Source organism: Branchiostoma floridae, chromosome 12 (genome assembly GCF_000003815.2).
Source record: "Branchiostoma floridae strain S238N-H82 chromosome 12, Bfl_VNyyK, whole genome shotgun sequence".
NCBI classification, from domain to species: Eukaryota; Metazoa; Chordata; class Leptocardii; order Amphioxiformes; family Branchiostomatidae; genus Branchiostoma; species Branchiostoma floridae.
This window is the reverse complement of record NC_049990.1, coordinates 9,168,644-9,182,541: the sequence shown is the minus strand read 5'-3', so window position 1 is coordinate 9,182,541 and position 13,898 is coordinate 9,168,644. Positions and strand designations below refer to the sequence as shown.

Genomic DNA, 13,898 nt, shown 5'->3' with positions numbered 1-13,898 from the left:
ACACAACTTGGGGGACGGACACAATTTGGGGTATAGACACCACTGTGGGGTATGGATACTTCTTGTGGGTAAGGACACTACATGGGTGTACGGACACAACTTGGGGATACGGATGTCAGAACCGCTGTATCGATAGCACGGCGGCTATTGCATTACTAACAACTCTTAGAATAATAGAAAATGTGAACTTCTTCCTTCTACGTCTCACCTATGAAGAGAACCTGACTTCCAAACCGGAGGTAGCAAGAAGTAATTGCAGGCTGTTTTAGCTTCTAGAAGGTAGGCCAAGTGCAAGGACATTAGACAGATTATCAGGGCGAGCTGTGGGTTATTTATCGTTAATACATACGGATCGCGACACTTTACATAGGTACTTGTCAACACGTCCATCCGTCAACCCCTTTCTGAGTCATTCCCTTCCAAAGGGATGATGCAATTGCGCACGCGCGGATATCCTTTATTTATTATTTATCTTCGCTTTGTCAGTAAACAGGAAACAATTTAGTCGTTAAAACTTAGAAGTAGTTTTAACTTTTTTAGCATTGTGTACCTGTGGGAAGAGAGGCATCTTCCATTTAAATAAACACATGGTCATCATACTATTATGAATGAATGACAAAAGGGAACAATTAAACGAAATGTGTGTTGTTTAGGTGACAGACATCTAACTGTTTTGAAATTGACTAACTCTGGCCGTGATATGGTGGTCTTTAGTCGCTCATAGGTAAGGGGGGCCGGGGCGTGAACAATTCCTTGCACCGGTGGCGTTTTATTGCGTGAAGGTCGCACATCCATGGCAAAGGGTTTGAGGTATGTGTATGCAAGGTCGTTCGCGGTCCAAATGGCGGAGACATTATCTACACTGCATAATGTTGAAAAGCGCAAATCAGCGCTCCACCCAACAATAACGTGATGCGCACTTGTAAGGCCGCAGAAGGGCGAGCACCATGCTGGTATCTTATCCAGGTGGGCTCTTCTTTAGGGAGGTTTTCTGGATCGAATCGCACAAAGTCAATCTGCAACGGGTGTTTATCACGTAACACAAAATCTGTAAAAACTGAGATTAAACAGGTCTGCGGGTTTGACGGTATCCAAATCCCGACGGTACTTCACTAACTTACATAAGTCAACCACGTAAAACATTAATTTTCTTTGTTTGTTTGTTTGTTTGTTTGTTTGAACTGTTTTCCCACCGCTTCTGTATACCTGTGACCCCTAGAGGAGCCTGTGGGTCATTTGTCTTGGCTTCTCTGACATTATCAGGTCACCAAATTAGTTATACTTCTGGTGTCAATTACATCCTGGTAACCCGACCCCCATCGTTGAGTACGAAGAAAAGACATCAATGTTGTTAGATTTTGTTATATCTAATCGAAACAACAAAATCTTTCTCCCAGTATAACAGCTGTAGAATAGAAGATAGATGTAGCGGAGAGGATACAAACGTGACCTTTTTTTGTACCTTATTAGAGACTAGAGGTCTAGTATATACCTCAGAGTTATGGGGTGATGATGATGATGATACCTAAGAGTTGAAATCTCCATGAAGTCACATTTAGGAACAAGAAAATAGGAGGTCAGTAAAACCGGGACAGTATATTTAACGGAAGTTTTCGAATTTGAAATGGCTCAGTATTTGATGGATGATAAACAAAAATGAACTAAGCTATTCGACAGAAGACATTATTCATTAGATAGTGGACAATATGCCTAGTTTGGGACGGATTGTCCAGGGATGGGTTGCGGGTTATTTTCGCCGATGTCTTCGAACATATGGATCTAAACACCCTATGTAGGTCCCGGATGTTTCCGTCGCACGCCTTAACACTGATTAATGACAAGCTGAACTCGTTATTGTTATAAGACTAGATAATATCAGGACGGGCAAAAATCATACGGCCGACCGTTGAAGCACACCTTTTACGCTTCGCCAATAAACAGGAAACAATGTAGCCGTTAAAACTTAATACTAACAAGGTTCAGGGTTAATATTCTCATTCGCCATTGTTGTTTTGAGCTATTTTAGGTTGCAGAATAAAGTAAATGTGTCCCATTTTTATGTCATATTAGACCCGTTTGTGGTAGTTTGTAGCGTTTGGCACTTTTTACAGGCGTATTGTGTTGTGTATGAATTAGTCTTTATCTATCTGTGTTTATGTTTCGGCAGTGTTTGGTGGTTTGTTAGTGAATCCAGATGTTGTTTACTGATCTCTGATTGGCCGAAGATAGCAGCACTATATGAGGCCGTCTTCCTGGAATTCTTAGTCATTCACTTGCCCTTTGGCGGCCGCACAAGCAACAACAAAGGCTTGTGTCTCTCGTGGTCACAGATACGATTTGTTACCGGAGTCCCCGTTCTCAATCATCTTTTACTCTGCGTTTCTCTTACCCTTTATCGCCTGTGGACTAGTCCTGCACGTTTCTATCGTGCTTTACTGCTGAAGACTGCACGAGTCGTTAATTGACCGACGGTTGCCGGACCGGAGCTGCCATCCTCCCATCGATCCGCCCGCCGTCCGCACGCTGTGTCCGCCTGTAGCCCTAACTGCACCAGCGACCTGATTCCCTGTTGCCAACCAAGCAGTTTAAAAGCGGTGAGCGTACTCTATGACTTTTCTCGTTCTGTTTTTTTACAGGCTACTGATGCTGTAGTCGTTGTCTAGAAGTTCGCTTTGTCAATCACTTTTTCTAGCGTTCTTCACGTATATAGAAGTCAGATTTCTGTTGCAGTTAGCTGTATTAGTTGTTTGATAGGTAACGGATTCGGTATTCTCAGTTTTACGTTAGGCTAGTGTCACCCTAGCACTGTGCACTGCATATTGCAGTCGTTTGTGCCGAAACGTTAGTTTCCACATGTGTATTGTTGTGTCTTCGTTTGCGCGAAGCCAAGCCGAGAAATAGAGATTGATGTGTTCGTATTTATTGTGTAAATGAGTCTAGTCGGGGCTGGTCGTAGAGGAGAGGATCTCCGGCAAGAAAAGAAAGTGAGAACAGACGCAATGTTGTCGTTGCCGGCCGGAATGATCTTTATTCGCACAGTTCTTTATTCCCACTTCATTTGCTCCTCTCGCTTCTCTAGTTCATCTGTTCGGACCGGTCCTAACATCACTACTGTTTATGTAACCGACGGGGACAGACTATTAAAACCACATGCCCATAGATCATGTCATTCTCTAAGCGAGCCGCATCTGTCGACGGTCTCAAGAGGGCACAAGATAGCCTTTCTCAGAATCCTCAAGTCTCTAGGTACTGGTCAGCAGACAAATACCCCTGCGTCATGGTATTCGGAGGCTTCCATATGGAGCCCATATGTGTCAGAATCCTGTAATAATCATTATTTTACAATTGTACTCGGATCGGCAGTGTATTGTGTTTCTTTTACTTCTTTTACGTTTCGACACTAGGGCTCCACCAAAGTTACCGCGTTTTTGTTCCCTCTGGTTTCATCTCCAAGCAGATCCTGCGGTGCCATCAGATAGTATCAAAGCTGGCCAAGGAGTATAGCCGGCCAAAGGGAGTCAAATGGGCACCGGTACTTTGATGCTATATATTACGCCACCGTGGATGTGGTTCGAGATTACCTCTGGTTATGAGAGATATAGTCTTCATCGGTCAAAGTGATGACACGTTAGCATCCTCGGATGTATTGTTGTGTGTTGTAATTGACAGAATAATTTAATTTCCACCGATCCGGACAAACAAAAGTTTCCTAGTTTCTATCACTTATTGTGAAATCAATTTATTCATATATTTCCTCTCTCCCTCTATATGCACACAGGTAAACGTCGTCATGACAACCCTAAGGTTACAGAGTGAATCGACTGACTAGCGCGAGCCCTGGTCGCGATGGTTTGGGCTGTGCGACCATATTACTGCAGAAAAAAATCAAATGAACATCACAGCACAAAAAAATCGTGAAATAGCACGAGTCACACAACCATACATGACATAACACAAAGAAATAAAAACCCTCATACAAAACATCACAATCCTCATACATACACGACATCTATACACCAAATGGTCCTAAATGCAAACCAAAATATATTGCTGACCCACTTACCTTCCCTATTGCTACATAATATCTGGTAATTTGTTATAAAATGTAATGTGCTGTATAGTCATTTGGTCGGTCGGAGAACTTAACACTAAACAATGCTTTGGCTACATGTTACCACCTACAAAGCAATAGATTTTTAACAATTCAAAACATATCAGACTTAATACGTGAAACGAAAAAGGATAAAAAACTTAACATAATATTCATAGTTCTTTACATCGATTTTGTCATCGTATTATACCCATTTCCCCCAAAACATACTAAAAACCTCATCGAAACAAATTCCCTGGGGAATACTCAGATGAAAATACTACGCATGCGTGTAAAAATTCCTCACATGCCTACGAAATTCTGGGAATTCTTGTCAAACGGTCGCAAACTATAATATTAGGCTCGCCCCTGGGGCGTCGCCAAAAAGTATTCAATTCAGCTGCCTGTGACTGAGATATGCTTGTTATACCTGATGATGATAAATCATCAATTTATTCACTCACTCACTCACTCACTCACTCACTCACTCACTCACTCACTCACTCACTCACTCACTCACTCACTCACTCACCCGTCATTTAATCTATTTATTCGTTCACTCATTCATTCAAAAGGCTATGGGACTACTACTACTACTACTACTACTACTACTACTACTACTACTACTACTACTACTACTACTACTACTATTCATTCATTATGATTACATCATGGGTGCCAGTTTTATCTTATATTATTATTATTATTCTAACAATAGACACAGAAGACACAGAACAGTTTTTGCAGATAAATCGATTCTATCAGTTCAATCACCTATTCGCGAAGAAGAAATAACAAGAATTTTGATGATGATTGGGGTGAAACAACTTGGCACTCCATTCGGCCTGTTGAAAACAAAGTTTAAAACTTCGTCCTATGACACGATAAACTGGAAGTTGTTGTGGAAGTTGTTGAGCTTTTCAGATAAGGACATCCGCTGCATAGACTATGACAGATTGTTGACCATTCCTGTCTCTGCTATAGGTCAAGTATGGAGAATTCGTTAAGAGCTTCGAGAACGAAGTAGGGGAAGAGGACGAGTACGAAGAAGGGGAAGAGGACGAGTACGAAGAAGGGGAAGAGGACGAGTACGAAGTAGGGGAAGAGGACGAGTACGAAGTAGGGGAAGAGGACGAGTACGAAGTAGGGGAAGAGGACGAGTACGAAGTAGGGGAAGAGGACGAGTACGAAGTAGGGGAAGAAGAGGAAGAGGAGGAAGACTGAGAGTAGCCCCACATTCTCTCAATGATTCGAATAAGTTGCTTTCAAGCATCCACGAGTAATGTAAGGTGACCTAAGATACATATAGCAAGACTAGCATGTTAAAACATTTCTTTGTATTTCTTAGCTAATAGTCTAGCCCTGGAATTGTGCTACAAGTTAACAGCTGGGATGCATTCGGCGATGTTACGGGATATACACTTATTCACAAATAGATATGGTTATTATTATAATATTGATATGGTCAACTTTGATTTTCTGAATAAAACGGTTTAACTGCAGTTCTGATTTATGTTATTTGTTTTAGGCTGTTGTAGAGAACTCTTGCTAAAGGGTTAGCTGTTGTACAAAAACTTCCAACCCGGAATAGACGTATACGTATGAATTGTGCATAAAATCCAACGTTATGAAAGATTCATTACAAGTCACTGGATCCAACAAGGAGCTTTTATCACTGATAAAAGCTCCTTGCTGGAGCAGAACATTAGATAGCAAAATATGGTCTTTCGTAGTCAAACGTAAGATGCGAACATTCCCTTTTATATAAAGAACAACTAAGTACATCTCGTGCATAACGTTTCTACCCCACAAATTACAGAGTCTGGTCCAAGACGGACGACGATTTTGCGACAATCGCCCGAGCCTCGCTTATAATGATAACTTTATTATACAACAATTGTACAAGGTACAAAGCATAGCTTATATGTGACAGGGACGGACGGTTTTCGGGTGAAAAATACGCGCAAACCTCTGTCGATCTTAAATATGACCGATCTTCCATCGACACGCCCGAAGATCCGGTGGATAATGTGACAGGGGTATAATCAAACCTCCGGCCCCAAGACGTATTCCCCTGAGGATTAGACTACTGTCTTGGCTTGTGGGGCATTTGTTGTGAACCACACGCCCACTTTAATGAATCTTCCATACAAGTTTGAATAGATTGGGTACACCAAATTCTACCAGTTCACACAAGACGTCAAAAATCACAGCGTTCATGTCGACCTGTCTGAATACAGGTTAGAGCATATAGCACAAGATACAACAGCTGGGCCGAATACTTGGAAGGCACTGAAAATGGTTTACCCCAGGGCTTGGGAGGGTGTTCATGTGTTAAAATGCATTCTAGTAATTGTGCACATGGGTGAGCTAATGGTGAACTAAATGTTTGCTTCATCCACAAGACTCTGGATACTCTCTTCTATCTAGCACCTATGCGGCCATCCTCCGACTCACTTCATGCCAATCCTCTGACGGCGTATTCAAATAACTACACTCATCAACGCAAACACTTCGAAAGCGTGGAGATCGTAGCTTTGCAGATAGATGTTATTCATTAAATTGAGATGTGCAAGTGTTATCTACAGGTGCTCTATTTGCATTACATTTGCTCCATATTTCAACAACGAAAAGTTCGTGAAAACGATCCTGAGCACATAGATTATCTACCAGCTAATTCATGTTTCTGAAATAGAACGATATCACTTGGCTGTGTTCGTGGAACTCTAGTTGTCAACTCTCCTGCGTCACACCTACAGATGTTATCATCTCATAAATTATGTATTTCAGCAACACGTGGTATGGTTACTGATACACAATGATCCGCCTCATGACATGTAATCATCGCTTAGCGTTACAACAAAACAAGAGTATTCAGAAGGCCACGCTAACCGTTAACAACACGAATATCTCTACCCACAGCTTGTGACTAGACGTCCTATTTCGTCGAAATGGCAGGAACAAAGGTAATAACGCTAGTTCACCTTTATCCGCGGGGTAACCTATATCCGTTGTTTTTAGATAGAAGAAGAAGAAGAACTTTATTGCGCAACAATTGTAACAGTTACAATGTATGGCAATGTGAACAACTATATACTAATACAAATAACTAACAACTAATGTAATATAATATAACAGTATAAACAATCTAGTGAGTATCATAAAGCATTATCTCGTTTTTGCAATGAGTTGTAAATAAATTGGCCTACGTAGGCAGATATATGAACAGGACATGATAATGATATGATACCTCGGATATCAAGTCAGCGGTCAGCGGTTTCAACTTGGAATATTTTCAAAATATTGTGGTTATTTTCAAAACATTGCACTGTCCGTGGACTTGATATCCCTAAATAACCTATTTTCAAAAACAACGTTACAAAAACAGCGTTACAAATATTCATTAGTATCTAAGTTATACATTTATATGCTTATTCCAAATAACATGTCACTGAATGTAACTTCTTGCTTTTTTTTAAAAAGCAAGAAGTAGTACGTGGTGTATTTTTTAATACATTTTGCCTTAAATCTTAGAATATGTCATTTTGTAAATAAAATAATTTTTCCGTGATTTTTCGTAACCGATTTAGCCAACAGGACTAATATTTATTAAGCAACAGATGGACATAGATGAAAATGAAACGGGTACATATCTTAGAAATATCAACAAACGAGAGAGTTGTAGTGTAGACACTGGTACTGTTTCTACATTGGCATTATGTCCATAGAAGTAAAGCATGTGTGCCACCAAACCGCGTCTATAAAATCATTTACAAACGTTGCCATACCAGAGCAATGTTCCTTTCCTCGATGATTGTCGTCAAATGTCCCGTTATCTCGTGTAACCCTTGATTCGATCTTTGCCACTATTGTTGTAAGCATTTATTTACAGTGAACGTTGTTAATAATTCATTGGACATTACCAAACAAAAAGGAACGCATACTGAGAACTTTGTCCTTGTAACCAAATAAATATAGGAAGATAAAGAGAGGCCATACTATAGACATTGTGTAGTAGATTTCCAAATATATTTGATATAGCCCATGCGTTGCGTGGTTTGCTTTCATAAACAAACTCCGACAAACTGACAAATCCACGCTATTAATGAATTATTTTCTTTTCAACTGCAGATGATACATCAAATTCAATATCTCGATTTATACATATGACTGTAGGTAGCTTTGTATCCACATGTTGGTATGCATGGCTGTAGATGGCCTTATGAAAGCCCCTGTTCTTTTGTCGTGTCCGTTACCTTCGTAGCGTTTGTGTTTGTATGTAGTCGACAAGCTAAGCAGAACTCCAGAATGCCGAAATGGATTGTCTTGTTATTTGGTACGTGGATAGGACTTGATGAGACCTTGAAACGATTAAATTTTGTGCCCCCTAGCAAATTGCTACGGTACTGCAGCGGAACTTCTGGGTTTGATATCTCGAGTCATCGACATCCTACGGTCGCGACTTTTAGTGGTAGATAGCTCTTCGGGCAGAGAGTAAGTGGTGCATGTTTGGTCCCCTAGCGGCTTTATGGAATTGCAGGAGCCGGGTTAGTTTCAAACTTTGAAGGAGAATAACCCAAGAAGGGATAATGTATAGATGTTGACACTCTCACACAGGGACATGCGAGCACTGACCGACTGACGGAGGAACAGATAGCCGAGTACAGGCAGGCTTTCGATATGTTTGACCAAAACGGAGATGGGCACATCACCACTGCCGAGTTGGGAAACGTGCTGCGGGCGCTGGGGCAGAACCCAACTGACGCCGAGCTTCGGGTATTAACTTCAATTTTATTCACAGAATGTCTCACGGTAGAAGTTCCTGATACAGTAGAAGCCAATTGATTGCACAACGCATAATCTCACACTTCTGTTGATTGCATGAAATGAAAAAAAAGTAGTGGTGCGGTACAGCTGGATAACTTCGCTTTGTTGCATCATCCGAATGATTGCACGAAATATACTGGCAAATTTGGTGTGCAATTAAACGGCTTTTATAGAATGTAAGAATAGATCATCATATTCTGTATGCGGTATGCAATGAAAGATAGAAATGTAAAGAATAAATTTTTAAAAATGCAAATGAAAGAATTTAATTTAATTTAAGATCAAGAAATGCAAAACGCCAGGAAAATGCCACAAATTAGGAAAACTAGAACATGTGACACATCCTATCCTAGGTCTTGATTTTTTTTGTAGTTGCCAAAGTCGATAACTGAAATAGTATTAAAACACAATAAATACAAAAAGAAGGGAAATCATAAAACAAAAATAATTGCATGAAAAAATGTCAATACTAATACTTGTAATTCACTGCACAATTTGACATGTTGAACCTGTCAGAACGTTGGCCACTTAAAAAATGATATTGTTACATGTCAACAGTTTCTGGCTGTTTCTTTTAGCATATTGTGATTAATAGAGCTACTTATAACTATTTGTTAGTGCACCAAAAGAGCAAATGAAATGACCTGGAAGAGTATTCAATTTTCAACCATAATAGTATTTTATAATAACTGTTACAATTCATATCACACGTAGAAGTTACATATTGATATTTTATAGGATATGATAAAGAAGGCTGACGTGGATGGCGATGGAACCACTAATTTCTCGGAATTCCTGCGCCTCGTTTCTCGAAAGAGCACACGAGAAAACACGGAACAGGAGCTACTGGATGCATTCCGTGCATTCGACAAGGTAACAGTTAATGTGGTATCTCACTGCTTTTCAGCTCTGCATTTGGGGCACCGGTGCAGCACTGCGGGATTTGAAAGATTACTCAATGAATTTCAGAGATAAATTAAAGAACGAATTTTCTTACGTTTTGTATATTTTGTTGTCTTGTATGTCATACTTTCACGTGTTACGCAATATAAAATATTTACAAAAAAAAATCGGCGAAAATAAAACAACAGTGCCGCAGTGAACGAACCCCGCAGTGCCGCACCGGTGCCCCCAAAACATGTGTCTGTGCGGGTAAATGTGTCTGTGGAAATTTATATGGCTTCTATGACTGATTTGCGCCGTTTTATGATCACTCACGAATATCATGTGGTTTCAGGGTTAACAATCGAGTAAGGCTTGGCCAGGTCAGAACATGCGTGCGAGCAATCAGAAAAAAAAAAACTCGCAATATTTCAGTCAAAGAAATCCATAGAAAATCACATGCCACCGAGAAGGTTTAACCGTTTTTTGTAGGCTAGATAGTGACACATAACCAACGGCAATGGGTCATTAAAGTCATTGCTATAAGTAAAGTAAACTCAGAGGTTCTTTCCTACCACGCATATACTTGATATAAGTATTGCGCATTATGTATCCAATGATTTCTATGAAGCTAAAGTGAGCTGCATACTTTGATCTAACAATATCCTATATTTAAACTGTAGTGTAGTTCAAACACGCCTTGCACAATGTAACTGCATCAAGCGCCCAATAGTGTTTGTTTTTCTTATTCTCGAAATGGAATTCAAATTTGGGCAGCTCCCGCATTGGGGTATTTCAGCACCAAGGACAGGGGCATAAAATAGCCCGTAGAACAGCCTTGTTACTGTGAGAATCACCTTACAGAGATACTCGTGCAAGGATGAGACAATAACCAGGAGAAGGGTGCCTCTAAGTGTATTGTCATTGAAGATTCCATACGCTGTCACACCGTAACCGGTCTGAACCGGCTGAGCGATACCATTCCAAGCACATGTACGGGGGGTAAAGAAATGACATTTGTGCCCTGCACTCCTTATCTTAGGCTACATTGCCTTGATTATATGGATGGCTTCCGAGCACAGTTTTGTCCATTTCCAAAAAAAAATGTGTCTATAGTGTAAAAAGTTGCATAATTAGTAAATTGTAAGAAAATAACGAAAAACGAATTCTAAGGTCGTGGAATACCTTTTACCTGATATATGTTTGACATATCAGTACATCTATGCCGAAAAGTATAGAAGGGTCTTCAGAGAAGTCTTCCAAAGTCAGAGGAGATGATCTCAAAGAAGAATAGTATGGGGTTTATTGTTTGGTATACCATGTTCTGTGTGGCCAATCATCGGTATTTAACCAAGGAGGTTGAAAAGGGAACCTCGTTGGTTTAACATTTCTCCTGAACATAAGGAAATCAACTGCATTTTCACAGGCCCTTCTTTTTACTTTAATCGCACGCTCACATAAGTTTGGAGGTGCCCATAATCTCCAATCAGATCCCACGGTAGCATAAGATAGTATCAAATGCCAGAGGAGTGAAGCCGGCCTAGGAGTAGGTTTGGCTACCGGGGTACACCTCTTAGTCGACTACACTCCTTGGCCAGTTTAGTAATATCTTATGCCATCGTAGGATCTGCTTGGCGTTTAGGTGCCCAGAGGATGTCATCTACATAACCAAATCATTGTAGTCTATATGATAATATCATAACTTCCAGGATGGTAACGGGTACATCACTAAGAGGGAGCTGCGTCACGTGATGTCCAGCCTGGGGACGGAGCTGACGGAGGAAGAGTTGATGAAGATAATCCGGGAGGCAGACAGGGATGGGGATGGGCAGGTCAGAACCGGAACAAAAATCTTCTTGCGTACGATGTGACTACTCTACATGCAGAGGTTTTTGACGCGTTTTAAGTGTTTTATCGGGCTTTCTATTTTGTGCTGTTTCGTATTCCCAACTCATAAACTTTTTATGTTTCCATTTCCTCTGTAGATCAGCTATCAAGAGTTCGTCAAGGCGGTGGCCATGAAATAAAGCTGCATATGGTAACTTTTAAACCCCCACTGTTACAATGTGACCAATAAGGGCAACTTGGCAATAAAGATGGTGTAACTCTGAAACTTTGTCACGCGTCTCTTCATTATTAGGTTAGTATATGTCATGCACGAGACCTTCCACCACTAGCGACGAAATTCGTGGTGTAGGCTGCAAGGTCACCGTGATGCTGTTGTGTTTCCTGAGTGCAGACTGAAGCACCCTCTGCCGATACAGTTGTGGTATGACATCTTCACACGCACTCATCACTATGTCTATGGGTGGGTAGACATATCTGCTGTGTCTGCTACTACTCAGCTGATAATGAAAATTTATCATGCCTTGCTGCCAAAATTCTACATACTTTCCTTCGACCAAATTACCAGACAGACAGAGACATAAACGAATGCACGTATGGAAGTCACTCCGTGCTTTAGTGTTTTCACAACAATATATGGTTTCAAAGGTCGTTACACAAAAGAATAAGACCAGTATAGAAATTGGGCGGTGATAACTTTGTTCAATGTAACTGACCCACTGATAGCGTATTTTATCATACCCAATTTTAATGATGCAAAGTCATCCGATCCCAACAACAAAAATGATTTCAATTTTCGAATACGTGTAGCTTGTACAGGTGACATTGGTTTGTGTTTGATGTAATTCACATAAAGGACCTCACGATGTAAATTTCACTTCGAAGCATCATGATCACCCATTCGCACATTGTAGCTTTGTGCATGGTAGATAATATAGGGCTCTTGGTTTGCTCACACACAGACAACGCACAAGCAATCAACTTGCTGTCCCAAAACTTCAGCGACAAACCTTCAGAAGAGTCATCGCCTACCGTGGGACCAACATCTTGAACAGTCACCAGACATACGCACAGCCCCAACATTCTGGCTTCCTTTAATACACTCTTAAAGTAACGGAAACGACCGAAATGAACTCGTGTAGCAGCCCCCACTATTATGTATTTTGCAGTATGTATATAAAATTGTGTATATAGACCTATAAGACTCATTAGTTCATTAAATGATGTAAACTGTACTAGTACTATATACTTTCTCTGACCCTTGCCTCTTCCCTCATGACCTCAATGAAAAGAAAGCGTCCTACAGGTCGATATGAGCTTTGATGAATAAGCATAAGTTCAAAGAAAAAACACTTGACAGAGATCTACCCCTGACCCCGATCATACCTTGGGCGTCACCAACAATGTGTTCAAAAAGGCGGAGATAACAGAACATCCGAATTGTAAACGCCCCAGTGTTAGGCTAGATCTGCTCACAGCTTTTGACGCAACTTCTAACGTCTTTCTCATAACGTCACTCGGATCGAAAAAAAAATGGCCGGAACCAAGGGAAAAGTACGTATTTTTTTAAATTGCTAAATTTAACTTGTTCCTGCTAGGCTAGAGTGAAATCTGAACGTAATGTCTGTAGTGACTTGTCGAACGAGTTCTGTCTGAAGGTTACAATAATTCAAAATGGCCGTCAAATGGATGTTAGTTAATCAAGATGTCAAAGATAGGCAATTGTTCAGGTTATCGAACATCTGTTTCAGTTCACCTGGAGAATATTTGGGTGGCTTCTTCTTTGACATAATTGATTTCGGGGGGGGGGGGGATGTATCAAAATGAAAAATATATTATAGATTTTGATGATATGACATACAATAACATTGTAAGTCATTGTCATTGTCAATAACATGAAGCGCATGCATCGTCATTATGCTTCTTTTGACCTCACGTAACTAGCTCACTTTGTGATTTGTATTTATTCAGAGGTTACATATGCCCCTACCAAATAGTATAGCACAACACACACATCCTCTGTCTTCTACTAGGGATATGCTGACCAACTAACAGAGGAGCAGATCTCAGAATTCAAGGAAGCCTTCTCTTTGTTCGACAAAGATGGGGACGGTGTTATCACTACAAAGGAGCTGGGGACTGTCATGAGATCGCTGGGTCAGAATCCAACTGAAGTAGAACTGACCGTGGGTCTCTATACTTGTTTATAATATGATTTACGCATTTAGTTAAATGGTGACAAAACTGTATGCTG

The 13,898-nt window shown here is 40.5% G+C and overlaps 2 protein-coding genes across 2 annotated transcripts in view; both read left to right on the top strand.

The window, feature by feature from the left end:
- Positions 1–6,749: 6,749 nt before the first annotated feature.
- Positions 6,750–11,903, top strand: LOC118427663 (calmodulin-A-like). Its single transcript, XM_035837558.1, has 5 exons — positions 6,750–7,056; positions 8,708–8,866; positions 9,656–9,790; positions 11,509–11,631; positions 11,785–11,903. Exons 1-5 carry the CDS (start codon positions 7,042–7,044, stop codon positions 11,824–11,826), a joined length of 474 nt encoding a protein of 157 aa, XP_035693451.1. The 5' UTR covers positions 6,750–7,041; the 3' UTR covers positions 11,827–11,903.
- Positions 11,904–13,177: 1,274 nt separating this feature from the next.
- LOC118426945 (calmodulin-like) overlaps positions 13,178–13,898 on the top strand; it is a 1,998-nt gene continuing 1,277 nt past the window's right edge. Inside the window, exons 1-3 of the mRNA XM_035836577.1 lie at positions 13,178–13,198; positions 13,678–13,831; positions 13,875–13,898. The exon at positions 13,875–13,898 is cut by the window's right edge and continues 161 nt beyond it. Of these exons, the coding sequence (XP_035692470.1) occupies positions 13,178–13,198; positions 13,678–13,831; positions 13,875–13,898 (199 nt within the window). The remainder of the gene's footprint in view (positions 13,199–13,677; positions 13,832–13,874) is intronic.